The sequence below is a fragment of the Orycteropus afer genome, unplaced genomic scaffold, assembly GCF_000298275.1.
Source record: "Orycteropus afer afer isolate SDZICR_OR568_19922 unplaced genomic scaffold, OryAfe1.0 scaffold00166, whole genome shotgun sequence".
Taxonomy (NCBI): domain Eukaryota; kingdom Metazoa; phylum Chordata; class Mammalia; order Tubulidentata; family Orycteropodidae; genus Orycteropus; species Orycteropus afer.
Window position 1 is genome coordinate 2,700,524 of NW_006921753.1, and position 18,441 is coordinate 2,718,964.

Below are 18,441 nucleotides of genomic sequence, written 5' to 3' on the forward strand. Positions count from 1 at the left end.
AGTCTGGCCATTCTCACTTCTAAGGAGCATTCTGGCTATCCATCATCCAAGGCATATTTGTTCATTTTTCTTGAGGTCCATGGTGTATTCAGTATTCTTCACTAACACCATAATTTAAATGCCTCAATTTGTCTTCATTGTCCAGCTTTTGCATGCATATGAGGCAACTGAAAATACAATAGCTTGGGTAAGGCACACCTTAGTCTTCAAAGTGACATCTTTGCTCTTTAATACTTTAAAAAGGTCTTTTGCAGCACATTTGACCATTGCAATATGTTGTTTGATTTCTTGACTGCTGCTTCCATGGGCTTAAGACCTAGTATTATGAAAACTGTGTTTCTCTCCTATGAGAATTGTATGCTCCTAAAAAGTAATTCTAACATTTTATTTTCTCCATTGTATCCCATGTACTATCATAATGTTCTGTGTGGAGTAATTCTCAACAAATACTTGTTGCATTTTTAAATTTCTGAGCTGGACATATCTTTTGTGACTGCCATATATTAAGCTTTTTCTACAACTGCATAGCTATTTTCTGGACTGTGGTGTGGGTTTTGGTGGTCTGTATTCACAGAAGTTGTAAAGGCCAATATTTTTGGCATTTGATGTAAAATAACTTTTTCATCTCATTTGCTAATTTATATGTCCTCTGGCACCACTGCTGATGAAATTTATCTATTCCTATCCTATTTAAACTGCTTTATGGATATCTTGATTATTCAGAATTTTTTTAATTCATGTTAATGATCTGTGTTCTTTTATTTACTCTCTGTATTTTTTTATCTTTCCTTCACTTTGCTGTTTCATCAGAAGACAGTAGGCAAAATTAAAAAAAAAAAAAAAAACACAAGTCAGATAACTTTGCTACTTAATGATTTCTTATAAACGTTTATGAAGGGTAAAATTTTAGTTAACAGTGGAAGTGACCATTTTTGGACTACCCCTTATTTATTAATAGTGGAAGGATTATTCATATTCTGGTTATCCAGGTCAATTTTAGTTTGAATTTTATTGATAGCATTTATCCTACTTCAGTAACTTCAGCTATAAAAATTCATTATTACAACAAATAATTCAGTGCAATTAGTGCTTCCTGCATTCCTTTGAAAATTAATTCTCTAGAGATAAGTTATGAGATTGTGGAGTGTTTGCAGACTACTTCTTACTTACCCTGGAACCTTCTAAAAATTAAAATTCAAATGGATAGCTGAGCTCTTGTATCTTTCTTTATTAAAGGGTAATTTTTAAAAGATAGAATTATGACTCATAAATATAAAATAAACACGTGTCAAAGATTTTATTTCATTCATTAATGAGTGAACCGGTAATATGGTAAAAACTCTTTCAAAAGAAAATTAGAAGAAAAGGCATGTTTATAGGCATTCAGGATTGCTGAAATTAATTTACTAATAGAAGTAAAACTGTCGTAGTATGGTAAAACCTGTTCAAAAGAAAAGCAGAAGGATAGACACATTGGTAAATATTAGGAATGTGGAAATGAATTTACTAACACATGTCAAAGTGGTCAGTATGCCCAGGTCAGTAAAATGTAGTGTTTTGGACTCAATTCTTCCGCAGGATGGATATCAATTGCAAAACAAAGTTTATTTGTATTTCCATGCACATGAATCATTTGTGTTACCTTCAATTTTCTACAATTTAAGAATTGTAAAATAAGTCTAGTCAAAGACAGTGAAAGACACAAATACCTACAAAATCAGATAATTCCTTAGGGTCTTTTAGACAAGGCCCAGCTTTCCATTGAAAGAACACCCAGTAATCTTTTTATCCATTGCAAAAATCTTTCACCATATTTTCTGACACTGTCCTTTTTTTTTTAATTCCAACACCATGACCCTTTTCTTCTCTCCTTCTTGTACACACAGTTGCCCCCTCAAAATTTCTCTCCTAGGGGAAATAATTCCTGCTGATATCTAGAGGTTAGTAAAGACAATGAGTAATTCACAACTCCAAGGTTTTGGAGAGAGAATACAGTTGAAAGTCTAGTTTTGGCCTGAGGTTTCCTAATATTTTGGTGGCTATAAATTTAGAGAACTGGGAATAGGTGAGCCATGGACACCTACAAGATTGGTTCAGAGTTCAAATTACCAGAACTATAACTATAACCTGCCAGTCAGAGAAGATCCAAATCATTACATTAAAAACCTTATTGTTTACTTTTTATATTATCACTAAACATTTTCATGGGAGCTCTGGTAGCATATGCCTAAGGCGCTTGACTGCTAACCAGAAGGTTGGCGGTTCAAACCCACCAGCCACTCCTCGGAAGGAAGGTTGGGGAATCTACTTCTGTAGTGATACTGCCTCAGAAACCCAGGGAGGGGTTGCTATGAATCAGGTCCAACTCGATGGCACATAACAACAGCAACATACATTTTGATAACACAGTATTTTCACAGAGCCCCTGTCCATATGTTTTTCTCTTTTGATGATCACCACAATTCTGTTGTTGTTGTTGTTAGGTACCATCAAGTTGGCCCCAACTCATAGTGATCCCATGCACAACAGAATGAAACACTTCCTGGTTCTAAGCTATCCTTTCAGTGGTTGCTGTCTTTAAACCCACTGTTGCAACCACTGTGTCAACTCCATCTTGTTGAAAGTCTTGCTTATTTTCACTGACTCTTTACTTTACCAAACATGATGTTCTTCTCCAGGACTGGTCCCTCTTGGTAACATGTCCAAAGTATGTGAGATGAAGTCTTACCATCCTTGCTTCTAAGGAGCATTCTGGCTATACTTCTTTGAAGACAGATTTGTTCATATTTTGGCAGTCCGTGTAGTGCTTGTGTCAAACCCAAACCAAAACCACTGCTATTGATTATAAGTCAATTCTGACTCATAGTGACTGACTATAGGATGGAGAACTGCCCTATAGGGTTTCCAAGGCTATAAATCTTTATGGAAACAGATTACCTCATATTTCAGCTGGTGGGTTCAAACTTCTGACCTTTTGGTTAGCAGCCAAATGCCTAAACTACTGCATCACCAGAGCTTCTTAGTGTTTGTGTAGTGGCCTGATGTTCCTCTTGACCCTCTTGCTTACAGAGAGTAAACTAAGGTATAGAAAAGTGAAATGAGTTGCTCAAAGCCATGTACCAAAAAGTAACAGATGCAGAATTTGGACTCAGACTTTCAGGACATTGTCCAGTTCACATTCTGCTATGCATCCTAGCACTTAATTCAAGGGGTATATACTGAATAGTAATTATCCTAGAATAAGAACATTCTATGTCCTTAGTTTTGTTTTTCCAGTTTATGTAAAAAGGTAGCAATTTTAAGGATGAATTATTAACAAAGTTGATACTTTTATTTACATATGTTGGTGCTTTGCTTTTTGAGGGAAAAACCACCATCACATTTCATTGACATTATAGAGCAATGCTTTCTAAACATGTATTGCAAGTATTCCTTCCTCCCCAAAGCCATAAATTCCTCAAAATACCGCTAAGAAACAAGTTGAAACCAAGAGCAGGCTCTGCTACTAAGTAGAGTATATGCTATTAATTCTTCTCAACAGGACAAACTACCATTTGGGGTCTTATAAAAGAAGGATTGGGAAAGTTAATGCAGTCTGTCATCATTCATATAAAATGTGCAAGGATGTAGGAAAGTTGCACTTGTTTTCCATATTCTTCAGGCGTTAAAGGACCACTGATAAAGGTTTGTTGCATTAACTGTTTTACCTATGTAGTTAGTTGGTTATATACCCTTTATAGCACTTGCATATAAAGTGTCTGGTATTTTGGAATGAGAAAACAGCTACAGAGTATTTTTTTCTTGTCAATGTTCTAAGATTGTCCTAGTGGAAAGATGTAATGTGATTCACCAGATTGTTTTGTATATTAAAGTACTGGAGAACTTGCCACTTTCTTGTAAATGCAGCATAAGGATAGAGGTAAATTTTGTATCAGCGTTAGTAAGTTCTGTTTAGAGGAGGTATATAGAAATTGAGAGTGAGTGTTCTATTTGGGTTGATTTTCTACTTAAAATTTTCCCATGTAAGGTTAATACTTTTCTCTGTGTAGTCAGTAAGCAATTATAATTATTTCAGAGTATCAAAAGAAAGATACTATACCTGTATTTTCCAATGCACTTGGGGTGAATTTATTCCCAAGATGCATGGTAATGTATACTTTGTATTACTGAGTATGACTAAAGGAAAGTTATAGTGATGTCTACCAGTTGTGCAAGTTGATGTTAAATTAATTTGTTTCTGGTTTTTACCTTGCCTATCTTCTTTTCTGTATAAGTGCATTGCTTACTTAAGTGAACAGTGGAAGCATTGCTCATTATTTTAAGGATATGTAGCGTATCTAAGATCTCATAGCATAAAATTCTACAAGTTAAATGAAACATTTTTTCTCTTTTTCTTTTTCAGGTTCAGCTCAAATAATATTTAATACAATCAAATATGTAGAACTCACCATTTGCAATGACACTGTTCTCCTCCCGTGTTTTGCTAAAAATGTGGAAACGAGTACCCTTAGAGAACTGTATCTAAAGTGGAAATTTAGAGGAAAAGACATTTTGATCTATGATGGAGCTCTAGCTTTGACTAATGTCAGCAGTAATTTTAGTAGTGCAGAAATCACACTATCAGAACTTCTACGTGGAAATGCCTCTTTGAAGATGAAAAAGAGTGATGCTGTCCTTGGGAACTACACATGTGAAATAACAGAATTGAGCAGAGAAGGCGAAACAGTCACAGAACTAAAATATCGTGTTGGTAAGACTTCTATAAAAGCTTCCTTTTTGTTCGTTCTATGGCATCCTAATCCTGTAAGAAAGGGGGCCAAATAGAGCTAGGAACTCCTTTGAATCAAAAAGCAGACTGTTAATAATAACTGTTGCTGTAATGTTTATCAGTTCAAAGATCATGAGTTTTATCGTATAGGCTCTTATACTTTTTGCAGTAAAACTCATTTTCTGTTTGTTAATTTGTATATTGTGTGATTCTCAAACTTTTGGTCTGAGGACTTTTCTATTGTGATTTATGTCCCTGGGTCATCTACTCTGCATTTCTGTATGTTGCCATCAAAAGTACTTTTTTCACAAGATTAATTTTTGAGCTTCTTCAGTTAGCTTTTTTTATTATTATTTTTATTTTAGCCTTGTATTTTGATCAAGAGTTGGCAAGTCCTCATCTATTCTTCCTCTGGAAAGAATGGATTGGGAGGAGAATCAGGAGACTGGTGTGTCATGGAAGATTCCTTGAGGTTTCCTAGGTTTCCCCTTGCTTTGGTGTTCTTTCCTGTGACCAGTATGTTGGAGACCTGGGGGTCCAATATAATTTCTTTGAATTCATGCTTGGTTATAGCACCATGATTGTGCTCTCTCTTCACAAACTGTGATTGGTGAGTTGTATAAATCAGTAAGGTTAGCTGAAGTAAACAGTTTCCATTCTTTTATATTTCTTGCTGGTCTAGCTGATTTCTTCAATCAGATATAGGTGCAGCCTGACTTTATATTTTGCAAGTTCTATTTAGAGTCATCAGACATTGCAAATCTTGGGATCAGTTCAATTGGATCAGCTATTCTTATAGCATTAATTTACTGTTATAAAATGTCTATAACCATATTAGGAATAGGGTATTTGGTTTGAGTAAATATTTTGATACTTCTTGGGATGGGGAATCAGGAATTCTGAATTATATTTCCTATTCTGCAACTTAATATTCACCTATGTGACTTTGAGAAGTTACTTCAAGTTACCTCTTCTTAAAACCAGGGATGGTTTTATGTAGTCTAGGAGCTCTAGTGGCACTGTGGTTAAAGAGTTGGGCTGTTAACCAAAAGGTCAACAGTTTGAACCCACCAGGCGCTCCATGGAAGAAAGATGAGGCAATCTGCTTCCATAAATATTTATAACCTTGGAAACCCTATGGGGGCAGTTTGACTCTGTCTTGTGGAGTTGCTGTGAGGTCAAATCAATACAATGGCAATGAGTTGGGTCTGGTTTTGGTTTATGTAGTCTAAAGAGTCTAATGAGTATCATCAAATGAGATCCCTTGTGTAAAAGATTTTTGTAAGCCAAAGTACTTTGCAAATATTGGTTGTTTTCCTGAGATGTTTATTTTATGAAATAAGGTTGCTGAAGCTGGCCTGGGATGTTGTGAGAGGGATGGTGTGCTGTGAGGAATGGGTAAAACATGGCTCCTCAAAAGGTGAAGAGAATTTGGTAGGCTTTTCTACTCAGAATTGTCTCTTGCATTCTAATTCTTAATAATTTGATACTAATTTGGGCTGAAGAATTTATTTTTTAGCATATACTTTTCAGGAAGGCCTAATCAGTCAATTCATATACACTCTGAATTACTGAAATTAGATAATCTAATACCTTTGTTGGGAGCTCTGGTAGCATAGAGGCTAAGACACTTGCCTGCTAACCAGACGGCTGGCGGTTCAAACCCACCAGCCACTCCTCGGAAGGAAGGTTGGGCAATCCTACTTCCGTAGTGATACTGCCTCAGAAACCCAAGGGGGGGTCGCTATGAGTCGGGGCCGACTCGAGGGCACATAACAACAACAACAACAAATACCTTTGTTATGTGCCATCAGGTCAGTCTCAACTCATAGCGACCCCTCCTTGGATTTCCAAGGCAGTATCACTACGGAAGTAGATTGCCCAACCTTCCTTCCGAGGAGTGGCTGGTGGGTTTGAACTACCAGCCTCCTGGTTAGCAGTCAAGTGCCTTAGGCACTATGCTACCAGAGCGCCTAATCTAATACCTAGTTGACATTTTTCTGAGAGAATGTAAAATTCCATGGTCATGTTGGAAAAAGACATAGGGAGCTACTGCTTTTTAGAGTGTAATGTAGGTCACTGAGATAGTCTCAAGTTATGAAGCTTGGAAGGCTAGAAGGCAGAATGAAAATGAGTGAGAGAACATTATTAGAATCTGAGATGAGGACAAAATATATAGTGTCATGTGTAGTAGTTTTATTTTTCTTTGTTTTTAAGATGCCCTGTAAAATTATGACCTTTGCTTAGTTTTGGGGCCAAATGAGAAAGTATTATTTTGTTGTACAGAATGTAGAAAATTATCCCAGGGGGTATCACATACTTAACTTTGCACCCATTTTTATTTATTTTTTAATTTTAAAAATAATTATAGATTCACAGGAAGTTTCAAGGACAGAACAGAGAGATCCTATATATCCTTTACCTGGTTTCTTCCAATAATTTTATCTACAACAGTATTGTATAGTACAGGATCGAAACCAAGTAACTTACATTGGTACAACATGAATGGTTCTATGTCATTTTATCACATGTGTAGATTTGTGTAACTACCATTGCAGGAGCTCTGGTGGCGCAGTGTCTAAGGCATCTGAGTTTCCGAGGCAGTATCACTACAGAAGTAGATTCCAAGGCAGTATCACTACAGAAGTAGATTGCCCAACCTTCCTTCCAGAAGGCTGGCAGTTCAAATCCACCAGCCACTCCCTGGAAGGAAGGTTGGGCAATCTACTTCTGTAGTGATACTGCTTCGGAAACTCAAAGAGGGGTCACTATGAGTCAGACCTGACTTGATGCCAGTGGGTTTGGTTTTTACCATTGCATTCAAGATAAAGAACTCTTCCACAATTGTAAAGATCTCCCTCACACCTCACTCTCCCTCACATAATAAGCACCAATTTCTTCTCCTTATCTATATTTGTAGGAGCTCTGGTGGTGTAGTGCCTAAGGCATTTGACTACTAACCAGAAGGCTAGTTGTTCAAACCCACCAGCCACTCCTCAGAAGGAAGGTTGGGCAATCTACTTCCGTAGTGCTATTGCCTTGGAAACCCAAGGAAGGGTCACTATGAGTCGGATCTGACTCCCTGGCAGCGGGTGGATTATCTATATTTTTGTCATTTCTAGGATGCTAGATGAATGGAATCACATAGTATGTTACCTTTTTAGAATGAATTTTTTATTTTCTTCATTCAGAATGTGTTTATTAATCCCACTGCCATCAAGTAAATTCTAACTCAGAGACCCCCATAGGGTTTCAAAGGCTGTAAATCTGTGGAAGCAGACTACCTCATCTTTCTTCTGCTGAGCAGCTGGTGGATTCGAACTGCCGACCTCTTGGTTAGCAGCTGAATGCCTTACCATAGCACTACCAGAGCTCCTTTGTGTATTAATAGTTCTTCTTTTTTTTTTTTTAATTGCTGAATAGTATTCCATGGATGAACATACCACAGTTTGTTTAACCATTCACCTATTATAGGACATTTCGATTGTTTCTAGTTCTTGACTATTAAAAGTATACCTGCTATTGTGGGAGCTCTGGTGATGCATATGACTCCTAACCAGAAGGCTGGTGATTCAAACCCACCAGCCACTCCTTGGAAGAAAGACTGGGCAATCTACTTCCATAGAGATACAGCCTCGGAAACGCAAGGAGGGGTCTCTATGAGTTGAATAGACCCCACAGCAGTAAGTTTGTGTTTTTTTAATGTATAATTGTGTGTAGGTTTTTATGTGGATATATTTTCATTCTTCTGGGAGATACGCCCAGGAGCAGTGGCTGGATTGTATGGTAAATGAGTGATTAGTTTTTTAAAAAAACTGCCAAACTATTCTCCAAAGTGGCTGTTACATTTTACATTTCCTTTAGCAATGTGCGAGTCACCCATTTTCTCTGTATCTTCACCAGTATCTGGTGGTGTAACTACTTTGCACCTATTTTTGATTGGAAGTAAAATCTGCTCCTCTACACAAAAAGGTTGGATGGGGCTATCATGTAGATGTTGGAGAATTAGTCATGAGAAACCTTTACTGTGTTGTGCTTTTTTGAAATATAGGCATAATATATGGAATAGACAGAGTGAGGAAGCAGAGGCAGGGATCCAGGTAAGGCTGGGGCCCCAGACCGTGCCCCTCCCAAGTGGTGGGAAAGAAGCAGGAATCTATGTAAGGGGAGGGTAGCGAGGTTTTGAACAGCTAAGGAGACAAACTTGTCTGTCAGTTTGCCCTACTGTGGCGGCATGTTGCTGTAAGGCTTGAGGTTGTGCCACTGGTATTTTAAGTGCTGACAGGGTTGTACATGGTGCACAGGTTTCAACAGCTTACAGACTGAAACAGACTAGGAAGAAGGAGGAGGCCATCCACTTCTCAAAGAATTGGCCAGGGAAAACCTTATAAATAGCGGAGAAACACTGTGTGATACATTACTGTACAACTTTATGAATAGCCCAGAAACATCCCAATACAGTGCAGGAGGATAAGCCACTTAGGTTGGAAGGCTCTCAAAAAAGGCCAGGAAAGAGATGCATCATCAGAGTAGAACCAACCTTAATGATATGGATAAGGTAAAGCTTTCAAGACCTCCATTTGCTGACGTGGCACGACTCAACTTGAGGAGAAACAGCTGTGAACATCCATTAAAAATTGGAAAATGGAATGTATGAAGCATGAATCTAGGAAAATTGGAAGTTGTCGAAAATGAAATGGCATGCATAAAGATTGATATCCTAGACTTTAGTGAGCTGAAATGGACTGATTTTGGCCATTTTGAATCCGAGCACCATGTGGTCTACTATGCCAGGAATGACAATCTGAAGAGGAATGACGTGGCATTCATCATCACAAAGGATGTTTCAGGATCTGTCCTGAAATACAATGCTGCCAGTGATAAGATAACATCCACACCCCTACAAGGAAGACCGGTTAATACAACTGTTATTCAAACTTATGCACCAACTACCAAAACCAAAGATGAGGAAATTGAAGATTTTTATGAGCTTCTGCAGTCTCAAATTGACCAAACATGCAATCAGGATGTGTTAATTATCCCTAGAGACTGGAAGGCAAAAGTTGAAAACAATGAAGAATCACCGGTAGTTGGAAAATTTGGCCTTAGTGATAGAAATGATGTTGGAAATCGCATGATAGAATTTTGCAAGACCAATGACTTATTCATTGCAAATGCCTTTTTTCAACAACACAAATGGTGCTATACACCTGGACTTTGCCAGGTGGAATACACAGGAATCAGATTGACTACATCTGTGGTAAGAAGCGATAGAGAAGCTCAACATCTTTAGCCAAAACCAGGCCAGGAGCTGATTGTGGAACAGACCATCAACTGCCTATATTCAAGTTCAACTTGAAGTTAAAGACATTTAAAACAAGTCCACGAGAGCCAAAATATGATCTTGAATATATCCCTCCTGAATTTAGAGACCACTAAAGAATAGATTTGATGCAGTGAACACCAACGACTGAAAACAAGAAGAGGATATCAAGAACATTATCCATGAAGAAAGCAAGAGGTCACTAAAAAGATGAGAAAAGAAGACAAGACCAAAATAGATGACAGAAGACACTCTGAAACTTGCCCTTTTGCAGAGAGTAGCTAAAGCAAATGGAAGAAATGACAAGATAAAAGAGCTGAACCAAAGATTTCAAAGAGCAGCTTGAACAAAGCCAATTACTGTAATGAAATGTGCAAAGACTTGGAGTTAGAAAACCAAAATGAAAGAACACGCTCAGCATTTCTCAAGCTGAAAGAACTGAGGAAAAAATTTAAGCCTCGAGTTGCAATATTGGAAGATTCTATGGGCAAAATACTGAATGATGCAGAAAACATCAAAAGAAGATGGAAGGAATACACAGAGTCACTGTACCAAAAAGAACTTGTAGATCTTTTTCCATTTCAGGAGGTGCCATATGATCAAGAACCAATGGAAGAAGTTAAAGCTGCACTGAAGGAATTGATGAAGAACATGGCTCTAGGAATTGACAGAATACCCATTGAGATGTTTCAACAAACAGATGCCCCATTGGAGGCACTCACTCAGTTATGCCAAGAGATTTGGAAAACAGCTACCTGGCCAACTGACTGGAAGAGATCCTATTTGTACCCATTCCAAAGAAAGGTAATCCCACTGGATGTGGAAATTACCAAATAATATCATTAATATCACACACAAGTAAGACCTTACTGACAATAATTCAGAAACAGTTGCAGCAGTATATTGACAGAGAACTTCCAGAGGCGCAAGCTGGATTCAGAAGAGGACATGGAACAAGGGATATTATATCTGCTGTCAGATGGATCCTGGCTCAAAGCAAAGAGTACCAGAGAGATGTTTACTTGTGTTTTATTGACTATGCAAAAGCATTTGATTGTGTAGATCATAACAAATTGTGGATGACATTGAGAAGAATGGGATTCCAGAACACTTGCTTGTGTTGATGAAGAACCTGTACATTGACCAAGAGCTGTTGTTCGAACAGGACAAGGGGACACTGTGGTTTAAAATCAAGAAGAGTACATCAGGGTTGTATCCTTTCCCCATACCTATTCAATCTGTATGCTGAGCAAATAATCCAAGAAGCTGGACTGTATGAAGAAGAATGTGGCATCAAGATTGGAGGAAGAATCATTAACAACCTGCAATACACTGGTGACACAACTTTGCTTGCTGAAAGTGAGGATGACTTGAGGCACTTACTGATGAAGATTGAAGAATACAGTCTGCAGTATGGATTACATCTCAATATAAAGAAAACAAAAATCCTCACAACTGGACCAATTAGCAGCATCACGATAAATGGAGAAAAGATTGAAGTTGTCAAAGACTTCATATTGCTTGGTTCTACAATTGATGCCAATGGAAGCAGCAGTCAGGACATTTGATGACGTATAGCACTGGGCAAGTTGGCTGCAAGGGACCTCTTTCAAGTGCTGAGGAGCAAGGATGTCTCCTTGAGGACTAAGGTGCGCCTGGCACAAGCCATGATATTTTCAATTGCCTCGTTTGCATGTGAGAGTTGGACAGTGAATAAGGAAGACCAGAGAAGAATTGGTGCTTTTGAGTGGTGGTGCTGGCAAAGAGTGCTGAAAGTACCGTGGACTAACAGATCTGTCCTGAAGGAAGTGCAGCTGGAATGCTCCTTGGAAGCGAGAATGGCCAGACTTCATCTCATCTATTTTGGTCTTGTCAGAAGGGATCATTCCCTGGAGAAGGATATTATGCTTGGTAAGGTGGAAGGTTGACAAAGGAGGGGAAGGCCCTCAACGCGATGAATTGACAATGATGGCTGCAATGATGGGCTCAAGTATAGCAAGGATCATGGAGCTGGCATGGGATTGGGCGGTGTTTCGTTCTGCTGTGCATAGGATCACTATGAGTCAGACGTGACTCGAGGATGCCTAACAACAACATATGGAATGGAACTTGCATAATGGACAATTCCACTAAATAGAATTCTGGATAAAGGTAGCCATTCTCTGTGCCTTTTTTGGAGGACCAGGACTACGTATGTAGAAATACTGTTCATGAGATACAGTTTTATATACCTTTGTTGCCAGTGGTACTTTCCATAGTACCATGTACAGAGCACATGGCAAGAGTTTAGAAAACTTTGTCTGTATTTCATTATTTTCTAGCTTAAGAAAACTTGTGTAAGAAACTTAATGTCTCTGGTCCTCAGTTTTTGAATCTAAAAAATGGAGAAAGTATCTTCATCATAGGATTGTATGAGGCATAAATAATCTCTCTCTTAACTTAACAAATTTACTGGGTGTCTGCTATGTGTGAAGTCCTGTGCTAAGCAGTATGGATTCATTGATGAATAAGGCGTGATCCCTGATTTTAAGGAAGTGTTATTAGTCAAACAAAGAAGTGTAGAGTATCCTAACATTTCTTTGAGTACATGCCAGATGCTTTTTTATGTATGTTCTGACCTGTGATCTTCTCAAGCATTCTAGGTGAGAGGTACATGTTTTATCATATAACATGTGAGGAAACTGCAACGATTTAGGTAACTTTTTAAAGGATAGTGTCCTAAATCTGATGCCAAGACCGTAATATATAGTTCCTGTAAAAATACTTGTAAACAACCAAATACTAAATGTAAATAATAGTATTCATTATAAAATTTGATACTATTATTGTTTGATACTTCTTGTTGTGTGCTGTCAAGTCAGACCCGACTCACAGCAACCCCTCCTTGGGTTTCCCAGGCAGTATCACTATGGAAGTAGATTGCCCAGCCTTCTTCCGAGGAGTGGCTGGTGGGTTTGAACCACCAGCCTTCTGGTTACCAATCAAGTGCCTTTGGCACTACGTTCCCAGAGCTCCTAGTTTGATGCTATTCAAATGCAAATAATACAAAAACTTACCACACACAAAAAAATAAAAAACTAAACTCAACTGCCCTTGAGTCAGATTCAATTCATAACGACCTCTCCTTGGGTTTCCTAGGTGGTATCGCTATGGAAGTAGATTGCCCAAAAACTTAGAAGCTTAAATTTTATTTTTCTCTCTATGAAAGATAAAATCACAAGTAAGTTTGGGTTCAAGTTCAATAGAGTTTCTAATTTCATCATTACAATTTCATCTGTGAGTGGGGAAGTTTGCATATGTGTACTTGAGAAAGAGGTATGTTTAGTTGATTTAAATGGTCTCCACTTTTTTTATGTTGATCTATTTTGTACATAGTGATGGAGAAATGAGATCCTCATTTAATACTATTTAAACTTGGAAGCAAAATTTAAGCACTCATCCCATAGGCCACACCATCTTAGTATTATCTGTTTTTCCACTTACAAGTTTATTCTCTGAGAGACCATGCTCCCTGACCAGGAATTGAGGGAGCGTAATGGACAGAGTTGTCAGCCATAGCTGAATTAAAGGTATATAGATGCCCATGGAATTTCCTTCTTACTCCAGAATGAAAAATATCTGATACTATTCTTAGTCCATTTAAACATCATTTATTTTCTTAGCACTGTAGAAATTCAGAACTGAATTGGCCTTAGAGAAGTACCTTGTCCTCTTGAGGAATCTCAAGAGTTAAAGTCATCTGACAGCATTACCATAGCATATCAGTGACTTACTGAGTATCTAAGAGTTTTCTGCCATCTCAGTTTGTTCTTGAATGTCTAATACAGTGATCCTCACACTTTGTCCACCATAATAAATTAAAGAGAGGTAGCATATTCATGTTCATAGGAAGAGTTAAACTCCATCAGTAATTTGCAGCAATGATTTTAAACTCAGAGAATCATAGACCACCCCTGTGCCCCTCACCCAGACACACCTTCTGTGGGAAGTAGGGGGGTGGCATGTTAAAATCTTGAGGTGGGAATTGAGAGAGGAGAGTGTGTGTGAATTGTAAATAAGCCAGCAGGTGATTCTGATAAAATCCAGTTAAGGATCCTTAGATAGTAATGTCTTGTTCTGTAGTCTCACCCTGTTTCTGTCATTGAAATGTTTCTTATACTTATATTCTTATTATTTCTAAATAGAATCTTGAAGTCATCTAATCTGTCTTGCCATCTAATACAAGAGTAGTTTCTAATTGACCTCAGGTGGTTGTTTATTCAGACTGTACCTAAATGCTTGGCATGATGACACACTCTTAATTCCCAGAGCAACTTCCTCTATTATACAGTTCTAGTTCTTCCTTGAGTCAAGCTAAAACTTGCTACCCTGACATTTCTCACTTACTGGAAAGGCTATATTATTTCTTTCAGGTTTTCTGTTCTCTAGAGTCAATATCTGCAGTTCTTTCAGCCATTGCTTATCCTTTCTTTGGAACAAAGCAGACCAAACTATAGTCACTGCTGTTGAGTTGATTCTGACCCATAGTGACCCTCAATGGTTTCCAAGGCATAAATCTTTACAGAAACAAACTGCCCCATTTTTCTTTCCTGGAGCCGTTGGTGGGTTTGAACCACTGACCTTTGGGTTAGCAGCTAGGTGCCTTAACTACTGCACCACCAGAGCTCCTTTCCTGTGGAGCAAAGCTCTGTTATATTATATTGATAATGTGTTAAGTGAAACTGAACTCAAGATCTTTCTGTGGGCTCCTTCCTGCTACCTACCTGCTACCACTTTGGTGGTAGCCACCATCATTTCTCATTCAGACTGCTGTAGTAACCTTTTGACAGGTCCTGATTCTCTGTAATCCATTTTCCATACAGCTGCCAAAGAAGATTTTAAATAAATAGGATTATTTTTCTTCTTCCAATAAATTCGCCAGTCATTTGTCATTGCTCTTTGAATACAATCCAAACTCAGCATTCTGTCCAGACCCAGCATGAACTTGCCCCAGCAAACTCTTCCCGTCTCAATTAGTAGCACTAAATTCCATCAGCTGGTTCCTTGATCTTGCTGTTCTTGTGGACTCTTTTCCCTGTGTTCAATTGGCAGGCTCCTTCCCAAATAAGGCTCAACTCCAGTTCCGCTCTCCAGAGACCTTTCCTGCATGTCTTGTTTACTGCTGTGACTTCAAGTGCTTAGGAGAGTACTTGACCTGTGGTGGGCTTTGAATAAATGTTTATGGAATATGTGAAAAGTGAATAGTTACACTGGGGTTTAATTCTCCCCTTATTTTACTTAATAGATTTCTATTTCTATATCGTAAAATTGTTTTATTGTATGAGGAGAGAGGAGAGGCCAGCTTATCTTGATTGTCAGCTTATCTTGAACATGTCAGTTTATCTTAAACACCTAGAACTTACTGACTTGGTGAACTACTTTGAAGACGAACCTCACTCTGATGTGGGAGTCACATACTTTTAGTTTATGAGTAGGATTTTATATTTTTCTTTGTGAAATGTCATCCTATTGGTTTCATATAAAACCCGCCACAATGGCTTTTCTCCTCTAACTGCATTTTGTCTTGTTCTGGTTACAAAAGTAATACATTTTCATTATAGATAAGGAGTACCACAGAGAAGATAATTAAAAACTCTCAAATTCTACCACCATGAAAGAGCTGCAATTTTTATTTTGACATATATTTTATTATTATTAAGAAAATCTTTTTAAAAATATTGACTTCTTACTCTACATACTGTATTGCAACCTGCTTGTCCACTGATTTTTTTTTTTTTGGTAGAATTTTCATATCACTAAAGTAGCATAGTGGCTAAGGCACTTGACTGCTAACCAGAAGGTTGGTGGTTCAAACCCACCAGCCACTCCTCGGAAGGAAGATGGGGCAATCTACTTCCATAGTGATACTGCCTTGGAAACCCAAGGAGGGGTCGCTATGAGTTGGGTCCGACTCGATGGCATATAACAACAACAACAACAAAGTCATGTTAGGAGCCCTGGTAGTACAGTGGTTAGACATTTGTCTGCTAACTGAAAGGTTAGGGTTTTGAACTTGCCAGCCACTTCATAGGAGAAAGATGAGGCAGTCTGCTTCTGTAAAGATTACAGCCTTGGAAACCCTATAGGGCAGGTCTACTGTGTCCTATAGGGTCACTATGAGTTGGAATTAACTTGATTCCAGTGGATATAAAGTCATGTAAAGCATAGTGTTTATTAGGTACATAATGTTCCATTTCACTTTCTTTACTTGGGCAATTTACTTAATTCTCTGTGCTTTAATTTCCTTAACTAGAGTCAAGGGTTGATAACCCCTCATAAAATACTTGTAAGGATTTGATGAGTTAACACATGCAAAGAGTGTAACAGGTACTTGGTATACTGTTGTAAAACTTAGTAAATGTTAACGTAGTACCTAAAGCGTTTGACTGCTAACCAGAAGGCAGCGGTTCAAACCTACCAGCCACTCCTTGGAAGGAACATTGGGTGATTATTTCTGCAGTGATACTGTCTCGGAAACCCAAGGAAGAGTCGTTATGAGTCGGAAAAAGATTCGACGGCAGTGAGTTTTTATTGTTGTATGCATTTGCCAGCATAGTGCCTAAGGCATTTGACTGCTAACCAGAAGGCTGGCGGTTCAAACCCACCAGCCATTCCTCGGAAGGAAGATTGGGCAATCTACTTCCGTAGTTGATGTTGTTGTTGTTGTTATTTGCCGTCGAGTCAGCCCTGACTCATAGCGACCCCTCTTTGGGTTTTCGAGGCAGTGTCACTACGGAAGTAGGATTGCCCAACCTTCCTTCCATAGTTGATACTGTCTCGGAAATCCAAGGAGGGGTTGCTGTGAGTTGGGGCCGACTTGACGGCAAACAACAACAACAACAACATGCATTTGCCAAAACTTACTTTACCATTTCTTACTCTTGTACATTTAGATTTTTCTCACTTTGTTATTATTTTGTAACTGATAAATTAACTAAAATTGTTTTGAGCCTTGATTTTTTCTTCTCTTTTACTGTTTGCCCCTAACTTTGAGTTATCCACAAATTTGGTAAGTGTGCTCTTGAAATGTTCATGTTGTTAATAATACTGCTGCACAGGAAGGCACTCTGACATATCATTGGAGACCACTTTCCAGATTGAGAAAGATTCATTAACACTCTTTAATAGGTTTTACTGTTCATTCAACTATATATCTTTCCTGCCATCTTGCTCATATTTCTCCATTTTTGTCCACAAAGACATCATGAGAGATTTTGTCAGATACATTACTGAAATAGTGGTTTCTTAATCTTCTACTGTTATTAGTACTATCCCCCCTAAAAAAAAAAAAGAGGAAAATAACGTTTCTTGCAACAGTATCTCTGCAGTGACTTTTTAAAAAGAGAAGTGCAAATGTCAGATAATGTATATAACAGATTTGATCATAATAAATAGAAATACTGAGCAAATTACAACATCTGTTCAGATAAGCTCATTTTTGTTAATGTAGTAAGATGAAACATCTTTTTAAGTTTAGAAAGTTTTCTTGTAAAGGAAAAAGAAGATTTAAGGAAAAAAATGTTTTAAACTATATTATCCAGTGATAATATACTTTAAAAAATAAGCTTAATTTCATATGTAAAATATATTTCCCTGCACAATTCGATATCAAATTATTTAATGTTGTTTTTTCTTATTTATTTTATGAATAAGAATTTTCATCATTGTGATAAGACTAACTTTGATACAACTGTAATTTTGTGTTTGTATTTCTTGTTCATTGGACCCTATAAATATAGACTCCTCCTTAAGTTCTTAACCCTTATTGATTTGCTAGTATATACTTAAGTTCCAATTGATAAAAGGTATTGCACAAATGGCACATCTCCACATTCTTTCACTTTGCATTTTCTCTTCCCCAAACCTAGCCCAAGTATATAAATATAGTCATCTGCTTAATTTTTTTCTCATATACAATAAATTAAAGATTTAAAAGTTCAGTAGTACTCCGTACTGTCCAGGATGTGGTGAAACAGGCACTCTTGTATGTTACTAGTGGGAGTATAAATTGGTACAGTCTTTAAGGGATGCATTTTGGCATTATCTGTTAAAATTTATAATGTGCATTCCTTACTTGGTTCTACTTCTATAGCTTTAACCTATAGAAATACTCACACAGGTGCACAGTGATGATTTTTTTCATTGATTGTTCCTTACCAAATTGTTGAAAAAAATGGGAAATAATGAAAGAATCCATTAATTGGCAATTTCTTAAATTATGGCATTTCAATAAGATGGAGTAGGACAGCCCTGGGAAAGGATGGGCTACAGCTGTATGGACCAACGTGGAAAGATGACCGATATGTATTCA

The 18,441-nt window shown here is 37.7% G+C and overlaps 1 protein-coding gene across 1 annotated transcript in view; it reads left to right on the forward strand.

Annotated features, from left to right (window-relative positions):
• Positions 1-4,371: 4,371 nt before the first annotated feature.
• Positions 4,372-18,441, forward strand: part of CD47 (CD47 molecule) — an 85,986-nt gene continuing 71,916 nt past the window's right edge. Inside the window, exon 1 of the mRNA XM_007946585.2 lies at positions 4,372-4,750. Coding sequence (XP_007944776.2) covers positions 4,372-4,750 — 379 coding nt within the window. The remainder of the gene's footprint in view (positions 4,751-18,441) is intronic.